This window comes from Vanessa atalanta, chromosome 13 (assembly GCF_905147765.1).
Source record: "Vanessa atalanta chromosome 13, ilVanAtal1.2, whole genome shotgun sequence".
Taxonomy (NCBI): Eukaryota; Metazoa; Arthropoda; class Insecta; order Lepidoptera; family Nymphalidae; genus Vanessa; species Vanessa atalanta.
The window spans coordinates 6,784,887-6,802,629 of NC_061883.1; the positions used below are offsets into that span (position 1 = coordinate 6,784,887).

The window sequence follows — 17,743 nt, forward strand, 5'->3', positions numbered from 1 at the left end:
TTAATAAATCACATAGTATTCCTGAAATATAGATCATTTCAATTATACAATGGAAAAAAATGTCTGATTTATATAGATTTATATTCCGATTAAACCAACGACAAAGGAAGGATATGATGAAGCTAATAAGCAATTATTTCGAAAGAATATAGTGAAACAATTAACGAGCAATTTAGTTAATATCGCCAATTAATTAATTTACACCAGCGGTTCCCGTCAACATTTCACTAATAGACATAGACATGCATTTAATTTACAATCATTTTAGCATTTTTAATTTATGTATATAATTTTAATTCAGCTATTACATCAGACAATTTTTAAGATAATATCTTCTATAATATTTTAATAACGGTTACTAAAACGAAAATAAAATAAATCATAGATAAAATAATCAATTTAGAGGTACTAGTAATAACTTTCCATTAGATATGTATGTAAAATTCAAAGTAAAAACTCTGAACATTTCTAGTTCTATAATTGACTGACTTAAAAGTTTTAATATATAATATGCAAGTGCGTACTTAACACACACAGAACGTACACACATTAAAGGCTATCTCATGTGTCCATCGTTCCTAAAAAACTAAAGCAATTATTATTCCACGGCGCTACAAATAAATCATTTAAAAACAAAACTTATACAAGTCTTAAAGAACCAAAGGAAAATTGTTTTATCATATTTTTTTTTTAATTTTACTATTTGCATATTAAATGAATAATTAGGTAAGGTTAATTTAGTTAAGTTAAATTTTCATAATATATAAATAAAGATATCACGGACATGTTTTCCGTGCCTTTAGAGTATATCTCTATTATATTTATAGGCTTTTGATACTATTTGATATACCTGCTTGTTCTTATAGATTACTTAGGATTAAAATGATAAATATCTGTGTTTTGTTTTGAAAAATGATGATATTTTTATAGTTTAATAGATTATTGAGTATTAAATTAAATAGCTAATTTTGGTAGAGAGCCAAATAATATAATTAGACACATGTGCAGATATTAATAGAACTCTACACTTAATACTTTCGATTGACGTCTTAAATATTGATTGGTTGTCATGCTGATTTTTACTTTATTTGATGGATATTTTCATAAGTCACGCCTAAACCACTGAACACATCGTAATAAAATATTTCATAGAGGTAGGTTTAGTCTTAACCTCGATAACACTTCAAATAAAATATACTGGAATATTCAAATAAAATATGGTAGATTGACATTTAATTCAACACAGTAATATATCGATTCAAAAGTACTTTTATAAAGAATATTTTGACTTTAAATTGACGGATAATACACAATCTACTTTTGGAACGCATAGAAAATCCATATTTCTTTACATAAATTTAGATTAACGTTATAATTTTATATATGTATGATTTCGAAATATAAAATAAAAATCAAAAAAACAATATAAAGAAACATTAAAAAAACTATTTTTTTAATTAATTTACTTAACATGTATGCATATGTTTTATCAAGTTACAGATCAAGGCCCAAGGGTGAGATATGACGTAATGTTTTATGCATTCAAAAGAGCTCGGATAATTATGCGCCTTTAATTAAATTTTATTATTAGAATACAATGATTATATTTCTTTAGGGTATTGCGAGCGATAAAGCCTCAGTAAAGATATCACGAAATATATAACATATAAATACTAAATGTGAAATGATATAAGTTATACCAAAACCAACGTTCTAGCGAATTCAGTTTTACGCGTCCAATAACAGGAAATTTATTTTTATTGAAAATATATATTTCTAAAGGACGGTTGCACTATACTTAGCATACGGTTTCATTTAAAATCAAATATCAATAGCAAGCTGTAGTTTTTTAAAATGACCTTTTTACCATTCGTAAAAAGTTGACGTCAACATTATATTAGAAAGTGGCAATTAAGTCAGTCTTATTACTTAGCAATATAAATGTACTTAATTTTGTTAATTTGAGTTCATCACGGCTACTGGCGTATCAACACTTAAACATACAAAAAGTTCGTTATTATCCGAAATTAATAAAAAATTCATGGTCATGGTCCAGACGAGGCACCAGTTCGAATTATACATACAGTTATTAATTCTGTAATATTTTTTAAAGCAACAAAAACACTCTGATCCCAATTTATAATTATTAATTAACATTGATTGATAGAACGTCTATACTTCCATGATATCCATTACCGATTTTATTATGTATTATTATTTTTAAATAATATAACTTTACTAGTTTTATAGGTCAGTAAAGATATACGCGTATATATTATCGTCTTTAAATTCAGAAAGCGACACTATTGGAGAGTTTGACCCAGTTGCGACAAGCGTTCGAACTTCTAATCCGAATAACAAAAATTTACAGTTATTTAAGAGATATCGATGTTTGTTTTCATTTTTTAGTATCGTATTAAATGTTCGTAATAATGATATGCCTTAATTTGAGTATAATTGCGCGTTTAATTCTTTTAGTTCATTGGCCTTTTCAAGGGAACTAGGAAGTACTTCAGTATATAGCAACAAAGCCTCATCGACCATCGATTGATTCGTTACTTGGCTACACATTATCAATGTTTAAATCATTGCCAAAGTCAATTCATACAAAACGACGGACGATTTTAAAAACACGACACACAACAAAAACTTGTCCATGTCAGTAACGCTTGTACCGAATTCAAGGTCTCTCTGTATTGTAGATGAGCCTCAGCTAAAACTACCTTAGTTTATATATGTAAACATAAGCAGAAATGACTTGTTGCTCAGAAAATAATCCAAATAAATTATACGTTGTTTAAATTGTAAGCTTAAGATATATTTCGGTACCACTAAGCTCTTCAATCAAATGTCTCAACAAATCTTAAAAGATTACGTCGATTTTTGTCATAATTCTGAAGGCTCGTTTTTCGACATCACAGAGTAGACACTCATGTGGTTAAACTTTGTGTGATATCGTGTCATGGTGTCTTGGTGGGGATCGTGGGCGTGTCGGAGTGCGATGACGAAACGGAACCTTACTTTGTGCAAGTTATTGTGAAAGAGTATCGACGCGGAGGCGAGCTGTGCAAGCGCCATGGTCAAATCACATCGTATTGTTAACAACTCAACGACAAACCCATATTAAGGTGAAATAATGATAATATGTTGAGAAACTCCGTTATTGTAAGCCTGGAGGTTATTGATTTTTAATTCAATGGTTATTTATTTTTCGTACACATATTATTAGGTAAATCATTTTTTTTATTGTAGAAAATATAAAAAGTGGGAAATCGAACGAGCATCATGGGTAACATACTACAGTAAACGTACCAAAAAAAAAACGTTGATTTTCATAAAAAAAAAAATACATTTTACAAGCAATAATAATAATGAAATCTTTAGAAACAATAATTAACAAGTAAACTTTAAATAAACAATTACATTAAAATACATACATACGTCTTTAAATACTGTGAAACAACGACATAATATGTACGCATAAATGACGAATAATTTTCAATAATGATTAAACGTAATATGCATGTGTGCCTCGTAATACTATGCATCGATGCTACTCGTAGTTGTAACCTAGGCACTTGATACTTACTTTAATATGTTTGGACATTCGGTGTACTGCAACCGGTGACGTGGCTGCATCGTAGTAGCATTCTCTTTCTTAGAAATATGAATGACTAACAATTACGATATTTGATATTGGAATCATTCTTGTTTATATACAACACAGACAGCTCGTGGAATTCTTTAAATTTAATGAGATAATCAGAAACATATCTTTTATAACGACTAACTTACTCGTGTCGATTAGATAATAGGAATGAGAATTCTACAGTACTAGTTACCAAAGCCGTTTTGCGTTATCTATCGAGGAAATACACACACAATTCGTCCTCAATGATTACTGTTAATGATATATACGATTATGTTTGTTAGACATCATTACCCTGCGCTAAATTTCATTATCATAGAAAATTGAGCACAAAGAAGATAAAACCAACTATTTTGGACACGTGAAACGTAAACAAGATACGTTTAAAGACGTCCGGTCGCAAGGGCAATACTCTCCTTGAGGTGATTCTTTAAATATCAACCCATTCATATTGTAAATTGGTTTATATAAAACAAAGATTTCGCCCTTGATTTGAGATTTTTTTTTGATTAATTTATTAAGAAATTCAAAAAGGACAGATGACGATAATAAATGGGATCGCGGGTTGTCGGAATGGAAGTCATTGGGTTTGCTCATCTACTTACATTTCATCATTAGTTTATGTAAGCGGATTATATAAGCTCGCTCGTTCGGATACGCGTCGTTCGTTAATATTGTATAATTACACAAGAGTTGCCTTAAAATCCAACATTGTATTCGTTTTGTGCGGCTATTTAAAGTGTAACTGAGCGATATGACGAAATTACTTGTAATATTATACGAGGATGAACGGTCGGCTGAGACGTCCTACTTATAAGCCACAAACCATTTAGCTGACTCAGATGAGCATATAAAAAATAATACTGTTTCAATGAAATGAGCGCTTAGTCACTTGGCAAGGTAAAGATCGAACATATGATTAATAATAGAATTCTTAAAGTCGTGATATTGATAACGATGTTTATATACGTAATCTTAAATATTATGTGACGCCATTTTCCTCAAGTACGGATTGACCCAGACATTTAATCGTCACGTCAACAACGCTCTGTTTATTATATCATTAGTTGCATGGAAATACCTCATTTTCAATAATTGTCATGTTTTTTGTTCGATATTCAATTTCGTTAAAATATTTTCCCTCCCTGTAGTCTTTGTAAAGTATGAATGTTAACGTAAGTACTGTCAACCCCACTTACCACACGCTGCAAACGTTAAACGTTAACAATCGCTAGTTATGTAGCAGTGAAATCCAGCGCAGTGAAAGTGTTCTATCATATGACTGAGACATAAACTTGTATGAGGTTTGCATTAATCATGACATACTTTCTTTATTATTTTACCGTTGCAAACAAATAACACGAACTCCTTATTATTTCACTTAACTCTCATGTCATAGATTTCTTAGAGGTTAATATAACATACTTTGGGGGTAAAGAAAACGACTGAATATAGTAAAAAAAATATTACGTTTATTGCCATTTCGCAATTCGAAGGCACATACACAGTACGCGCGCTCCGTCAACGTAATAAGTTGGAATTACTTGAGAATCGTCCATATAACAAACAAATTGACAGTGTATTTTCATAGAACATTTCGTAAAACATTTATCACTCGAAATTTAGGCGGAACTAATTAAGGGATCGTACGGTTGCAAAATTGGGAGCTGATTTAAACCACGATTTCGTTGTGCACGTTCTTCATTTACTTTGAGTAGAACTAGGTCCATTGCTGCGCGAGCGTCCTCTAGCGGCGAATGGCCAGAGCTGCTTCGCTGTACACTTCGTCCGAGCAGTTCTTCAGAGAGAGCACGTAATGATCGTCTTAAGGGGAAACCTCGTGAATGGGGATACAGTGCACAAGTGTCCACCACTGCACTATGCAATAATTTCAATGCTCTTAAGTCGTTTTCTAATGCATGTCCAACCAAAATCGTATCGCTTCCAACAAATCCTAATATATCATTCTGTACATCTCTTAGCGTCTTAGTCGCGCGCGCCAAGTCGCGCGGCCTGATGCCTGAGAAGCGGGTGTTGTGGTCGACAACAGGTGAACTAGGTTTCACTAACGATCTGTATACGAGTCGTCCGTCAGCTGCTATTACTGCTATACTAGCCAATTCGAGTCCTGCCGTTGTGTAACACATTTCCGTATCAACAGCGTACACGCCACCGCGAGGTGACCGAGCACGCACATATCCTTCCAGGGGTCCATTCATACCAGGCTTAGTACCACTCCACACGTGAAATCGAGATGTGCTGCAGCCTTTGGAACCCAATGGAGCGTTACAGCAGGTATGTCGAGAGTCGCCACTGATACGACCCCAGTGGTAGCCACAAGATTCTTCGACCACATATTCACCTTCGCGAGTCATACGAAACATTTTATCACAACGCACACACAAATGTTCCACTGCATCCGCTTCTTCGTCACTTTCGGAGCGAGGGGTCGATCCCCACGATCCACGTCCACTGTCATTTTGAGAGCCACCGGGTACAAACTCCGGTGCGTTGACATCGAAAGAAGTAAACTGTAGAGGCTTAGGTCGAGGCGGTGGATTGATATACACCACGGCTTTACAGGAGTTGGGCTCTATTTCCAGAGGATAGCCAAGGGCCCACATCCGCTTCGGAGAGAGCAGATGTGGGCGGAGAGCTTCTACTAGTTCTTCGGTGGAGATCCTTTGCGGCGTCGACGGCGTCGGCGGCGAGGACGGGGGGCGGCGTCGATCACGCGGCCTGCGCCGACGTGCTGCAGCGCTGGCAGGATCCACCGCCGCGTTGGTCTCTTGATAAAACCAATCGTGCCAATGAGTACAAAATTGCATGTTTCTTGATCGGCTTGTATACACATAGAGTCGAGAAAGCGAGCGCGGAGCCGGAATCGGTAAATACGTGCAATCGCGCGCGCGGGCGCTATACTAATGGCGCGCTGGTGGGGCAACCCACGCTTTATACGTCACGTAGGTAGCGCGCGTTCGTTAACGGGACATGCCAATCGACCGGCCTATTCTCATTTTTCTAAACAATAATAAAACATTACTTTATGTGAAAAGATAAGTATGAGCAATTAGCTAGATTGCGAAAATTAATACCGTATTTACTGTTTATTTGTTTGTTAGTAAAAGAAAGTATTTTATATTTTTTAATAATATATCTGTTTACTTGCATCAGCTGATTTTAAAGCTTATCGAGATGATACGTATTAAAAAAAATTAATTGAAATTGAATTTGAAAAAAAATTTTTATCATAAAAATGTATGTTTTTTCTAAGTGTAATAATATTGAATGAATATATATTGCTATTATATTCACCTTGGCCTAGAGCCTTGTAATGTTATATTATAAAAAGAGATGAATAAGCAAATAATCTCGTCGTATGGATATATATAATTTCATTTATATATTTTTATCTTTTCTAATAATTATATAGATATAGGTACTAGAAAAATCACTTGTAATGGATATGTTATAGAAAAATTAAAATATTAATAAACAAGCGTTTGTTATTAATATTGTTTTTTTGAACGTGTTAAGGAAATAATACTTTTCTTTTAAAATATATACCTATACCTTTCTTGTTCAATGGTCGACATTGAACAAAAGGACGGACATTGCTCTGAAGCATTAAAACAATTTACTGAATGACTTTAAACTATAAACATTTTGCCGAAGGATTATTTAAGGAAAGAACTCGTTTTTGAAAATATGTCAAAATAATGAATTATATTAAAACTGCGCAATTTATTGCATTAACAAAGGAAGATTTATCGACAAACACGACGCGGTTTGGGGCACGTACACGAGACGAAGACACGTATCGTCTTGAGATCAACGTCATCCAAAATCTGCGTCAAAGCCTCATTATATGAATTACAAACAGGTCATATGAAATTATCAAGGTCCAAAGAGGTTTCGTAGAATCTGAACAATTTATTATGACTTAGTCAATGATCCTAATGTGAACTAAACATAAGTTAATTATTTCAAAATTCTAATGAATCTATTAATATACCCTTGGTAAATATTTAATATGAAAGGTAAATATTTTTTTACGAATATCATAACGAGCAATATTTGTTTACTTGGTAAAAGTAATTAGTGCAGTCACGAAGTGATAAACACTGATATATTTAATTATCTAGTGTTACATCCGTTAAATACCAACGAGGTTATAGGAAGGCAAACGATCTCTCACGAGTCCCTTTTTCGAGTTCATCGAACGCCAGCCAAGGATTTTATTCGATTATATGCAAGTCAAGTGTTCAATGAACCGTGTTTCGTAGGTAAGTTACACGCTAAATCTGATTCGCAGTGTGTATTCGTTAAGATACAGTCAATGAGAGTTGGCCCGTGTCGGCACGTAGCGTCCAATTCGCTTCATCAACGGCGCGTGCATGTGTGAGGTGATTGTTTGTATACAGAAGCGCGTGTAGGCGCGGCGCTGGTCGGTGACTCCGACGATAACCTTCGAATCGATGTCAGAGCACGCATCGAGTCGCCGAACGGTATCCTATACGATGACATGGTGGGGCCAATCGCCTACCTAGACGACATAAATCTTTAAAGAATCTTCTTAATTTGCTTAAGAATGTGAACTAAAGACGACCAAAAGAAACTCATTTTGACAAATTTTATTACACGCTACATCTTAAACTGAGATAATATATTCGTTTAATATTATGTTTACTTCCCGCGCATATTAAATAAACAAAGATAAAACTTCGGTGTGTTACACTGAAGTATTTGTTTATTTTTTGTTTATGCTAATTTTCATCAACAATTATTTTTTAATAAACAAACTGACAAATTGAAAATATTAAAGCGGGTTGTCAATCGTGTTGAAACATTTAATAAATTTCTATCTTTTCATATCACTATAACCGAATTCGTAATTAAATAGCATGTGTATAAAATCCCTAAAAGGAGTCAATTTTCAAAAATGGATAGCTATAATTTATTTCATTTTTTGAATGCTAAATTCCTGTCGGTAATATATCCATATAATTACCCTTTACTATTCGAATTCTTAGTCATTAGCCGAATGGGCCTTAACAAGGGCTTGAACGCTTTATGAGTAATTATGTATAAAACAAAACTGACCTGGACATTATGATTAATAAATATTCATTTGTATTAGACGATACTTTCATACTTAACCATTAGTAAATGAATCATTAAAATGTAATCAACAAATTTATTGTTTTCAACGTCATATTAACAAAATAGAGCAAAACATAAGTCGTAAATAATTTCACTGTTTAAATGAAAAAACGAAGTCAGATGTTCAAACAAACGCGGTCAGTAGGCCACGGCTAGCAAATAGTAATACCGGAACATTGGAAATCAACAATATTAAAAACAAAGCGGAAATTGGATTTATGATATTTATATCGATTCATAAAAACAATAAACTGAATCAAATCTGATTGATAATTCAACATACATACATAATACCGTGTCCTACTTTGTGTATTGAAGGCGCGTTTGATTAAAATAATTCAATACCAAGGATTAATCGATTAACTATTTATAATATCGGTAATTTTCGGTGAAAGTTGACCATCATTGGCCCAGTCGCGAAACTGACCAGCATCATGTTTCGCGACTCCAAGTAGGTCAAGGAACACTCGTTGCTACGACGATTAAGCCTCCCACATTATTTCGAAGTGAAATGACTAACAAAGGTATTGCTAACCAATATCTTGTATTGGAACAATTAGCAGGGGTTATATAAGTTTTATATAACCCTTGCATACGAAATAATTGAAATTACTAATATTGAATATTTTCGACATTTCTTGGGTTATTCATTTTATTGAGTGAAAACATTATCGGAAGAAAAAACGTCACCGACGGATAAATTAATTCAATTAAAGCAATTGTTTAATTAAAAATAAAATAGGCAAACTGAATTGTATTAATTTAGATACCGGATACCGGGCACACCCACATAGTATCGATGCTTTGTTGCTTAACGAATACGTAGAATCGATGAAATTTAACTGATATAATAAACAATAGATTATGGTCACTTGTAATTTCATGCAAAATAATAACAATGCCCTATTTGTTTAAGCCCTATAGAGTTGCAACATGTGATAAGAATTTCTATGTATGAAATAATCTTACTAATACATAGTATAAATATGAAAGTTTGTTTCCCTTTTTTTATGGTATTGGAACGTCCGCCAAGGACGAGCATATGGGCCACCTGATGGTAAGTGGTCACCACCACCCATAGACAAAGGCGCTGTAAGAAATATTAACCATTCCTTACATCACTTATGCGCCACCAACCTTGGGAACTAAGATGTTATGTCCCTTTTGCCTGTGATTACACTGGCTCACTCACCCTTCTAACCGGAACACAACAATACAGTGTACTGTTATTTGGCGGTAGAATATCTGATGGTACCTACCCAGACGGGCTTGCACAGAGCCCTACCACCAAGTAAGTGAACCCTTTGAATGCTTATTATATTTACGCCCGAACGAAATTAAAAATTTAAAATATAAATTAGGAATCGATTTTTAATTAATTTATTCATAAAACTATTTCAATAACAACTAAAGTTTAATTTCGGGACAAGCGACGCGAGCTAATGATGCTATTCATGTAATAATCGTAAAACCGACTTAGTAGGTAAAACGAGTTATAAACAACCGGAAAAATAACGTTTTCGCCGCACGTTCACACGACTGAACTCCGCCTGTTCCACTCTACGAAGCCTACGAGACCCGAATACGCACGAAACGTTCTTTGTCAATCTAAGGAAGTCTCAGAGAAGCTTATAGTTTTATATTTATGTAACATACATTATGTATTTACATTGTTCAGATAAGGAAACACAATAGACCGCATTATAATGAATACGATATACTCTATATCGCTGAGTTAGATCGACTTCCTTATCAAATCAAAGTCGGTCATGTCTATGCTAGCATTGTAAATACACTCAGATTAGTTATGACATTTTGAAACCGATAAAAACGTTATCTATAGGTATGTATATGCAATTTGTATTTTTTGTTATTTTTAGATTATTTTTAGAATTATAGGTTAATAGCAATATATTGTGTACATGAGCCGTATTGTTCACACGACATAATTATAATAATTTAAAAACAAATCGATTTGCTATGCCGACGGTATGAGTCATGTGTAGTCTTTGTTTGTAAACGTAAGTATAAATTTAATTATTCGATCAAGATATTCGTCACATAGTCAATGAAACATCACCGGCCTGTAGATACTAAATGCCAGACAGAGATCCATATGCGATGGTGATATCGTCGCCTGCATTGACCGCTTATCTTTAAATACTACGCAGTAAGAAACTGTTTTACCTACATATCTCCGTAACTTTGACCGATGATATTCTACTTTTACTGTTTACATTTTTTCTCTTATCTCAAGTACTTGATTGCGTGAGTTCAAAATGTTAGTCGTTTTTATTATTTTTACCCGGAAATTTTTGATGTGCAGTTATCAATATAGTACGGATATATTACATTTATATTGTATGTTGTTATTTAAAATTAATTATCTATACTAATATTATAAATGCGAAAGCAACTGTGTCTGTCTGTTTCTCTTTCACGGTCAAACCACTGAACAAAATTTGATGAGATTTGGTATCAAGAAAGCTTGAACCCCAACGAAGGGCATAGGCAAATTTTTTTAAGCCTAACACCTGATGATCAACCCTTAAACGCGAGCGAAAACTAGTTATGAATATGTTTTATTATCTTTCAAAATAATATACATTAGTTACTAATTTCCGAGAAAGTTGTTAAATCAGCCAAAACTTATGTCACGTTATGAAAGATTTCAAAAATAGAGATGATTAGCTCTAGATGAAAGGAAGAGACAAAGCCACCAACGAGAATGGATTGTCCGAATCGTAACGGAATCCCCGATCTCGGCAGATCGCCAAGTTGCAAGAACGTCATTGCATCTCTAGACGTTATGTTGTTCATAAAATAACATCGGATATACAAAACAAACGAAAATAAATGCTATGCCGCCTGATATATTCAATTGCAATTATTTCTCATAAAACAAGACGTAATATAAGTAAAAAACAGCGATTCGAATATTAAATAAAGTCATTTAATCTTATTCTTCTTACATTAATAGAATATTTATTATTACAAGAATGTAAAAAACCCTATCGTCTATGTATTATTTGTGTCTAGGTGATCTTATCGACGTTTTCCGTGAATATTACGCAAAACTTCCTCTGCGATTCCGCGAATCTTAATAAACCGAGTGACAAGTTCGTCTGAGCATAAAGTATATACCCACATAGTATCGTTTAGTCTGACTTTGTCACGCATTATATCGCTCTCTTGAAATAACGGAACTCATATAATATCTGTGGTATACGAACAGTGATTTTAGACTACTGAAGTAACCATTTAACGCAAGCACGCCGGCCATTGGCCCCGATACCGGCTGACAATATTGTTATTATATGTATGTAAATTGTTGTGAACTAATTCATCAAAGAGTTCAATACCACCCATCAGATATATTCCAATATTTTAATGATTTTGTTTACAGAATCAAACTGTGAATACAATTAATAAACAATAGTCACTATTTGAATTCATCAATAATAGTAAAATATAATCTAGAAAATGTATCGTAGAAAGATACTTGTAATGAGGATGATTTCCGTTGTCAGGACAAAAATAAAACCAAGTTACGTCAGCATGGCATGGGAAATCCGAGGAATTTCAAAAGATATATGACTTAATTCTTGATTTTATATCAAATATGCGTCTTGTTGACTCATTAAAATACACACACTTATGCGTTAACTTTACCAACATCGGTTAACTCTAACTTATACTGTTCGGTTGTGAATTTACATATTTTGCAAGCCTTGAACTGTTTGTCGCCTAACAATATGTACACCGTGTAACGTATTCGTAAGAATGGCTTGTATATGAATAGAAGGCGACGTCAAACGCCGCTGTTGCTCAACCGCTTAAGTCGCTGGTTTCTAATCGGAAACACTAGGTTGCGGTGTTTGTATGTACGTTAGGCAATAGTCATTCATGTAAAAGGCTGAAGGTCTTGCAGGAAAACCTGCAGTTCAACTACATAAATTCTCTTTGTATGTGTGTAGCAATCACATTCGTGCTTATACAATTTCGTATTATTGACACAAAATGCGGATAGTTGCAATTTATAACTAAGGAGTGAAATATGAACTGAGAAATTCTTGAACGATATCTGTTCAGAAATTGTATTGGAATATGACTATGTAAGTCGGTTTTATCATTCGTAACAGGCTTGTCCCAGATTCGATTGTAGAAAAAAAAAACCGATTAACAAACTTCATAAACGTAACATAAACGTGTAAGCTGTTACGATTATCGTTGTCTAAATATAAACATACAAAAACGTTTGCATGTAGTAATTATCAGAGTGAGGCAATTATTGTTATGCATTTATTACTTACAGTACGAAATTTAAATTTTATTATACAAGTAAGTAAGGATGAGAATACGATATACAATCCAGATGCATCAGAGCATTATTATCTAAATTATCACTTTATTTAATAGCTGCTCCGCGTGGTTTCGCTCGCGTTAAATGTTACTGCTCCGCCTTCGTAAGTCCAAGCGTGATATTATATAGTCGACATTTCGCAATAATTGGGCTATCTCATGCAAAATCTAATCAGAGTTATATCTTTATTATCTAGTCATAGATCTTTAGATTAACGCGTGCAAACAAACTCTTTTCATTTTACTTCAATAGTCTAGATTTGCAATAACAGGGTTTTTTGAGTAAGTTTCGTTTCGTTTTTTTGAGCTATTATCAATTTACTATATACAATGAATTTAGTACAGTAAAATTGGAGGCTTGTCAAAAAAAAAAAAAATTCTTTCGCTTTTAATTCAACAATAATAAAAAGATTTTATTCAACAATTATAACAGATACTATTACAATAAACTAGTGTTGCAATCTGGATTCGGTCCATGCTTAATCGTGATGTCTTGGATCTGTTTTTCATGCAAAAGGAAATATTTTTCATGCTAATTAATTGTTTTAAACTTTATAAAAGATTATTTGATAACCGTCAAATATTCTATGAATCTTAATTTTTTTATATATATATTTTATTATAATCAGTAATACCTAACTTTGTAACGTTGGCAACAAAGAACTGTTGAGTCTCGCATCTCAGTTTACATATGACTAATTAATACAATGAGTATTAATTAGTCACAATTATAAGGTATTATGTGTCATAAATGTAGGTCAAACAGTCGAAAGTTATGATTTTCACTGTTTTAGGTTTCCGGTGGATTAACAATTACTGACGCTATGCGGATATAACGGTGTGCAAAGGCACGTTAAACAAAGGTTTAATCATTTAATTAGATTGACCTGACAATGAGCGCGAAAAGTCATTATTTGCATAAGTGTCACATTAAACTGTTTAAAGTGTAACTGTTCGGTGAATTTTTTTGCAAAAGCTGTTTCATGACCGATTAAAATAAAAATAAAATATTTAAAAAAATATTTCGCATCTATAACTTTCTTCTATAACATCTTTCATGGCATAATCAAATTTATTATTGTGATTTTATATAAAATCACATTAAAAATTGATAAATATTAAAAAAATATTTGCATATCAACCAACCAAAAATAAGGACGGATACAAAACGCTTCGACTCCATTCGAAGGCACTTGCCACCCTAATTCTTTGAGGATGATTGAATAACAAACATCCAAAAATAACTCCTACATTATTTTATAGTTATATTTTTATGTAATTCATAACGTTATAAATAACGTTAACAGTAACAACATACTTGACATAATAATTGTAAGCGAATATCAAGATTGTGTTAATAACATGTAATAGGAAATTTCCGACTCAAGAGAAATCAAACTAACTAAAACGTGTTTATGAAATCTTGATTTTATATAATTGTTATTAATTAAATAATATAAATAATCATAATTCCACAGAAAGAGTTAACATAATATCAAAAGCGAATAAGTATTAAGTATGTTTTCTTTTTATATTATATATCAAAAATAAGATACCCACCCACTACTTCTCAAATTACTACAATACCTATCAAAAGAAAAATAATTGTAGTTTTTAGGTAAATTACTTCATGTAAACTAACAGTGAACGTATTCCATTTTGTTAAGTAAGGTCACGCGTAGACACCGCAAAAAGCCTATTTTTTAGTTCGACAATGACATTGAAATAAATAGTTTTTTAAACGTTTTTTTTAAATGACACCGTGAAGGGAGTTTTAAATGGTTTACAAGTCCTTTGTCATATTATCTATGCGTCCAAATAATTAAAAAACAAAGTAAGTGATAAAATTAAAAACTCATTTTTCTCGCTCTATGAATACACAAGCCTAATAGAATTTCACATATAAAAAAATAAATAATAATTACATAAATGTTAATACAATATTATTTACAAACAACCACCACCATTGTTAATAAGCGTGTATTTAAATAGTAAAATAATATAAGATGTTCATTTGTCATGTGTATTTTTGACGGTCCAAGCAGTCGATGATAATAAATAAAAACAATTGTCACGCGGTTTGTTAATAAAATAATTTATAGAAAAACAATCTTTAAAAACATAAGCAGAGGTTCTTATTCGAAAACAATAATAATTAATTTAAAAAAACAAAATCGTTACGTAATAATATATGTGTTGTTCTGGCGCTAATATTATTTTTATTATTTAAAACGCTTCTCGTTATGGAATATTTCGCAATGTGAAAGTAACATTACGGCACGACGCGGGCGCGGACGGCGACGTAGAAAGTAAATTTAACGACTTGTATTTATTTTTGTTTATCTGTAGCATGTTATGTAGTGTAAACAAATAAATATTTGTTACATTACTTATGCAAATACAAAAATGTTTTCGTAGACTATTTAAATAAGGAATTTTTAAATCACTATAGATTCCATAAAGTTATTTACCACAAAGACCCACCCCAAATGTCCCCTCAGATGATTATAATGATGTTTATTCCCTCCATATTTAAATGGTTGAACTGTCAATATACGACCTACTCAATAAAGTTAGCTTTTAGAAGATATCTTTTTTTTTAAATCGGCTAAAATTAACAAGATCAGTCAGTACCTCATTTAACTACAAAATCATATTGCGTGTATGTCTGTCATATTTAATTGGAATGGGACACGAAGGCCCGATATTACTACAGAATTACAGAATATTCTAGACGAAAAGCGAGGTTGCGATAATCGCATCTTCCGTGCAGGGTGACGCTGCGTCTGTTTGGACAGAAAAGACCTCGACGTTTACTCTTTTCCTGATTCTTGCGCGCCCTTGACTGTAATCGTCGTTTTTTTTTAAAGCTTCACACTTTAATTTTATGTATACTTGTGTAAATGTTGCGGAATTGACTAAATGACATATACATTTACATATATTTTTATGAACCGATTAGAATATACACAAAATCCAAGTTTGTTTTTTTTAAACTGGTACGTAATAATTTTTATTCATCGATATTTTTGTAACCGTTTATTTATATTATTTATAAAATTAATTAATTGAATAACTCCTCTCCGTTAAGCGAGATGACTTCAATAAGTGTTGTAGCATGCAGCGCCATCTATATCATTAAACATTCATCAAACTTGACATTGTCGCAGCTAGTGCGTTCACTGCAATCTTACTAGATGGCACCACTATTATTAATAATACAAATACTTTTATTATTGAATACGGCAAAATTAAATAAAAATAGATTTATTATGATGGTTCCTCTAGTTTATTTTAAATATATGAATTTAAATTTGTTTAGCAAATTAAAAACTAATTTCTTAATTAATTCATTCCATAAATATTAAGCCCGGTCATTGACATTTATTTACCGTATACAATTAAAAACAAACTATTTAAATCCTTTGTATTAAAAACATTAATAAACATACTCTTAAGTATGCATAAAAATGTTATTCGTCGCTGTTATAAATATCGTCGCGACGTATGTTTGGCTGGGATAGTGCGCTCGATAAACGTCACTCATAACAAAACGAAGCGTGATACAAAACAAAATACGCTGACCACGTGGTCGGGCAGCATGCGCTTAAAACCACGTGTTTATGAGTAGATTGATTAGTCATTTGTAAATCGCCTTTTATGGTTCAGTGTCAATTCAATGTTATTGTTGAATTTGATATGCCTTATTACTACTACTTACTAATGTTGAATATTAAATGTATTAACGCGAATACAATACATGAATATTCAATATCTATTTAAAGGTATATTATAATATGAATAGATTTATTAAAAAAATCATCTCGTTACTCGAATTAAGACAAAGTTAAAAATATATATCAATAAAATCTCCTCGTAGTCTGCCCCAAAAAAAATCAAAGATGGGCTTGATGATTTATATAGAGTAAATCTATTAAATACTTGCATTGTCAGTTTCTAGAAGAGTTCAGCAAATAATTGTGATATCGAGTATCGACATAATATATCGATAATATTATGACGTTATGTGATAAAACAATCTTAGTGAATTCCAAAAGAAATCACAGTTTTGAGACTTTGATCGATATATAAATAGTTATTCACATTAGTGAACGCGATATTGTTACAAATGTAACAGATTAGATTGGAGATTATTCCACCACGCTGTTCTAGTTCGCGTCGGTCAGCAGAATATTATTTACCTTATATAAGTTATATAACACTTCTCACTTCTATGACCACGCGACATTTTAACACCTCTTATGTACAAAACTAAGTAGCGCTTGTCCGAATTTGAACCTGCTATCTTCAAATGTTAAATGTAAAGGTTTAAAGCTTAATTCACTATGCTATTCTGATGTGGCGGAAACATACACACATGCAGGTTTCCTCACGTTTCACCGGCGAGCACGACATGAATAATAAAAACTAATTAAGCACATGAAAATTCAGGTGCTTGCTCGGATTTGAACCAGCAATCTTCGATTAAGATAAACGTCTATCGTATCGATTGCTATCGATGACTACGACTTATTTAAATAAGTTTTCCTTTTTATTTAAACATATAGA

General features: G+C 32.5%; 1 protein-coding gene across 2 annotated transcripts in view; it reads right to left on the reverse strand.

Annotated features, from left to right (window-relative positions):
• Positions 1 to 17,743, reverse strand: part of LOC125068063 (transducin beta-like protein 2) — a 71,889-nt gene that overhangs the window by 36,155 nt on the left and 17,991 nt on the right. Inside the window, exon 3 of one of the 2 annotated variants that reach the window (XM_047677051.1) lies at positions 5,100 to 6,437. The exons of the other annotated variant lie outside the window; for it this stretch is intronic. Within the exon in view, the coding sequence (XP_047533007.1) occupies positions 5,272 to 6,437 (1,166 nt within the window). The 3' untranslated portion in view covers positions 5,100 to 5,271. Of the gene's footprint in view, positions 1 to 5,099; positions 6,438 to 17,743 lie in introns of those variants that run through there. 2 annotated transcript variants of the gene reach the window in all.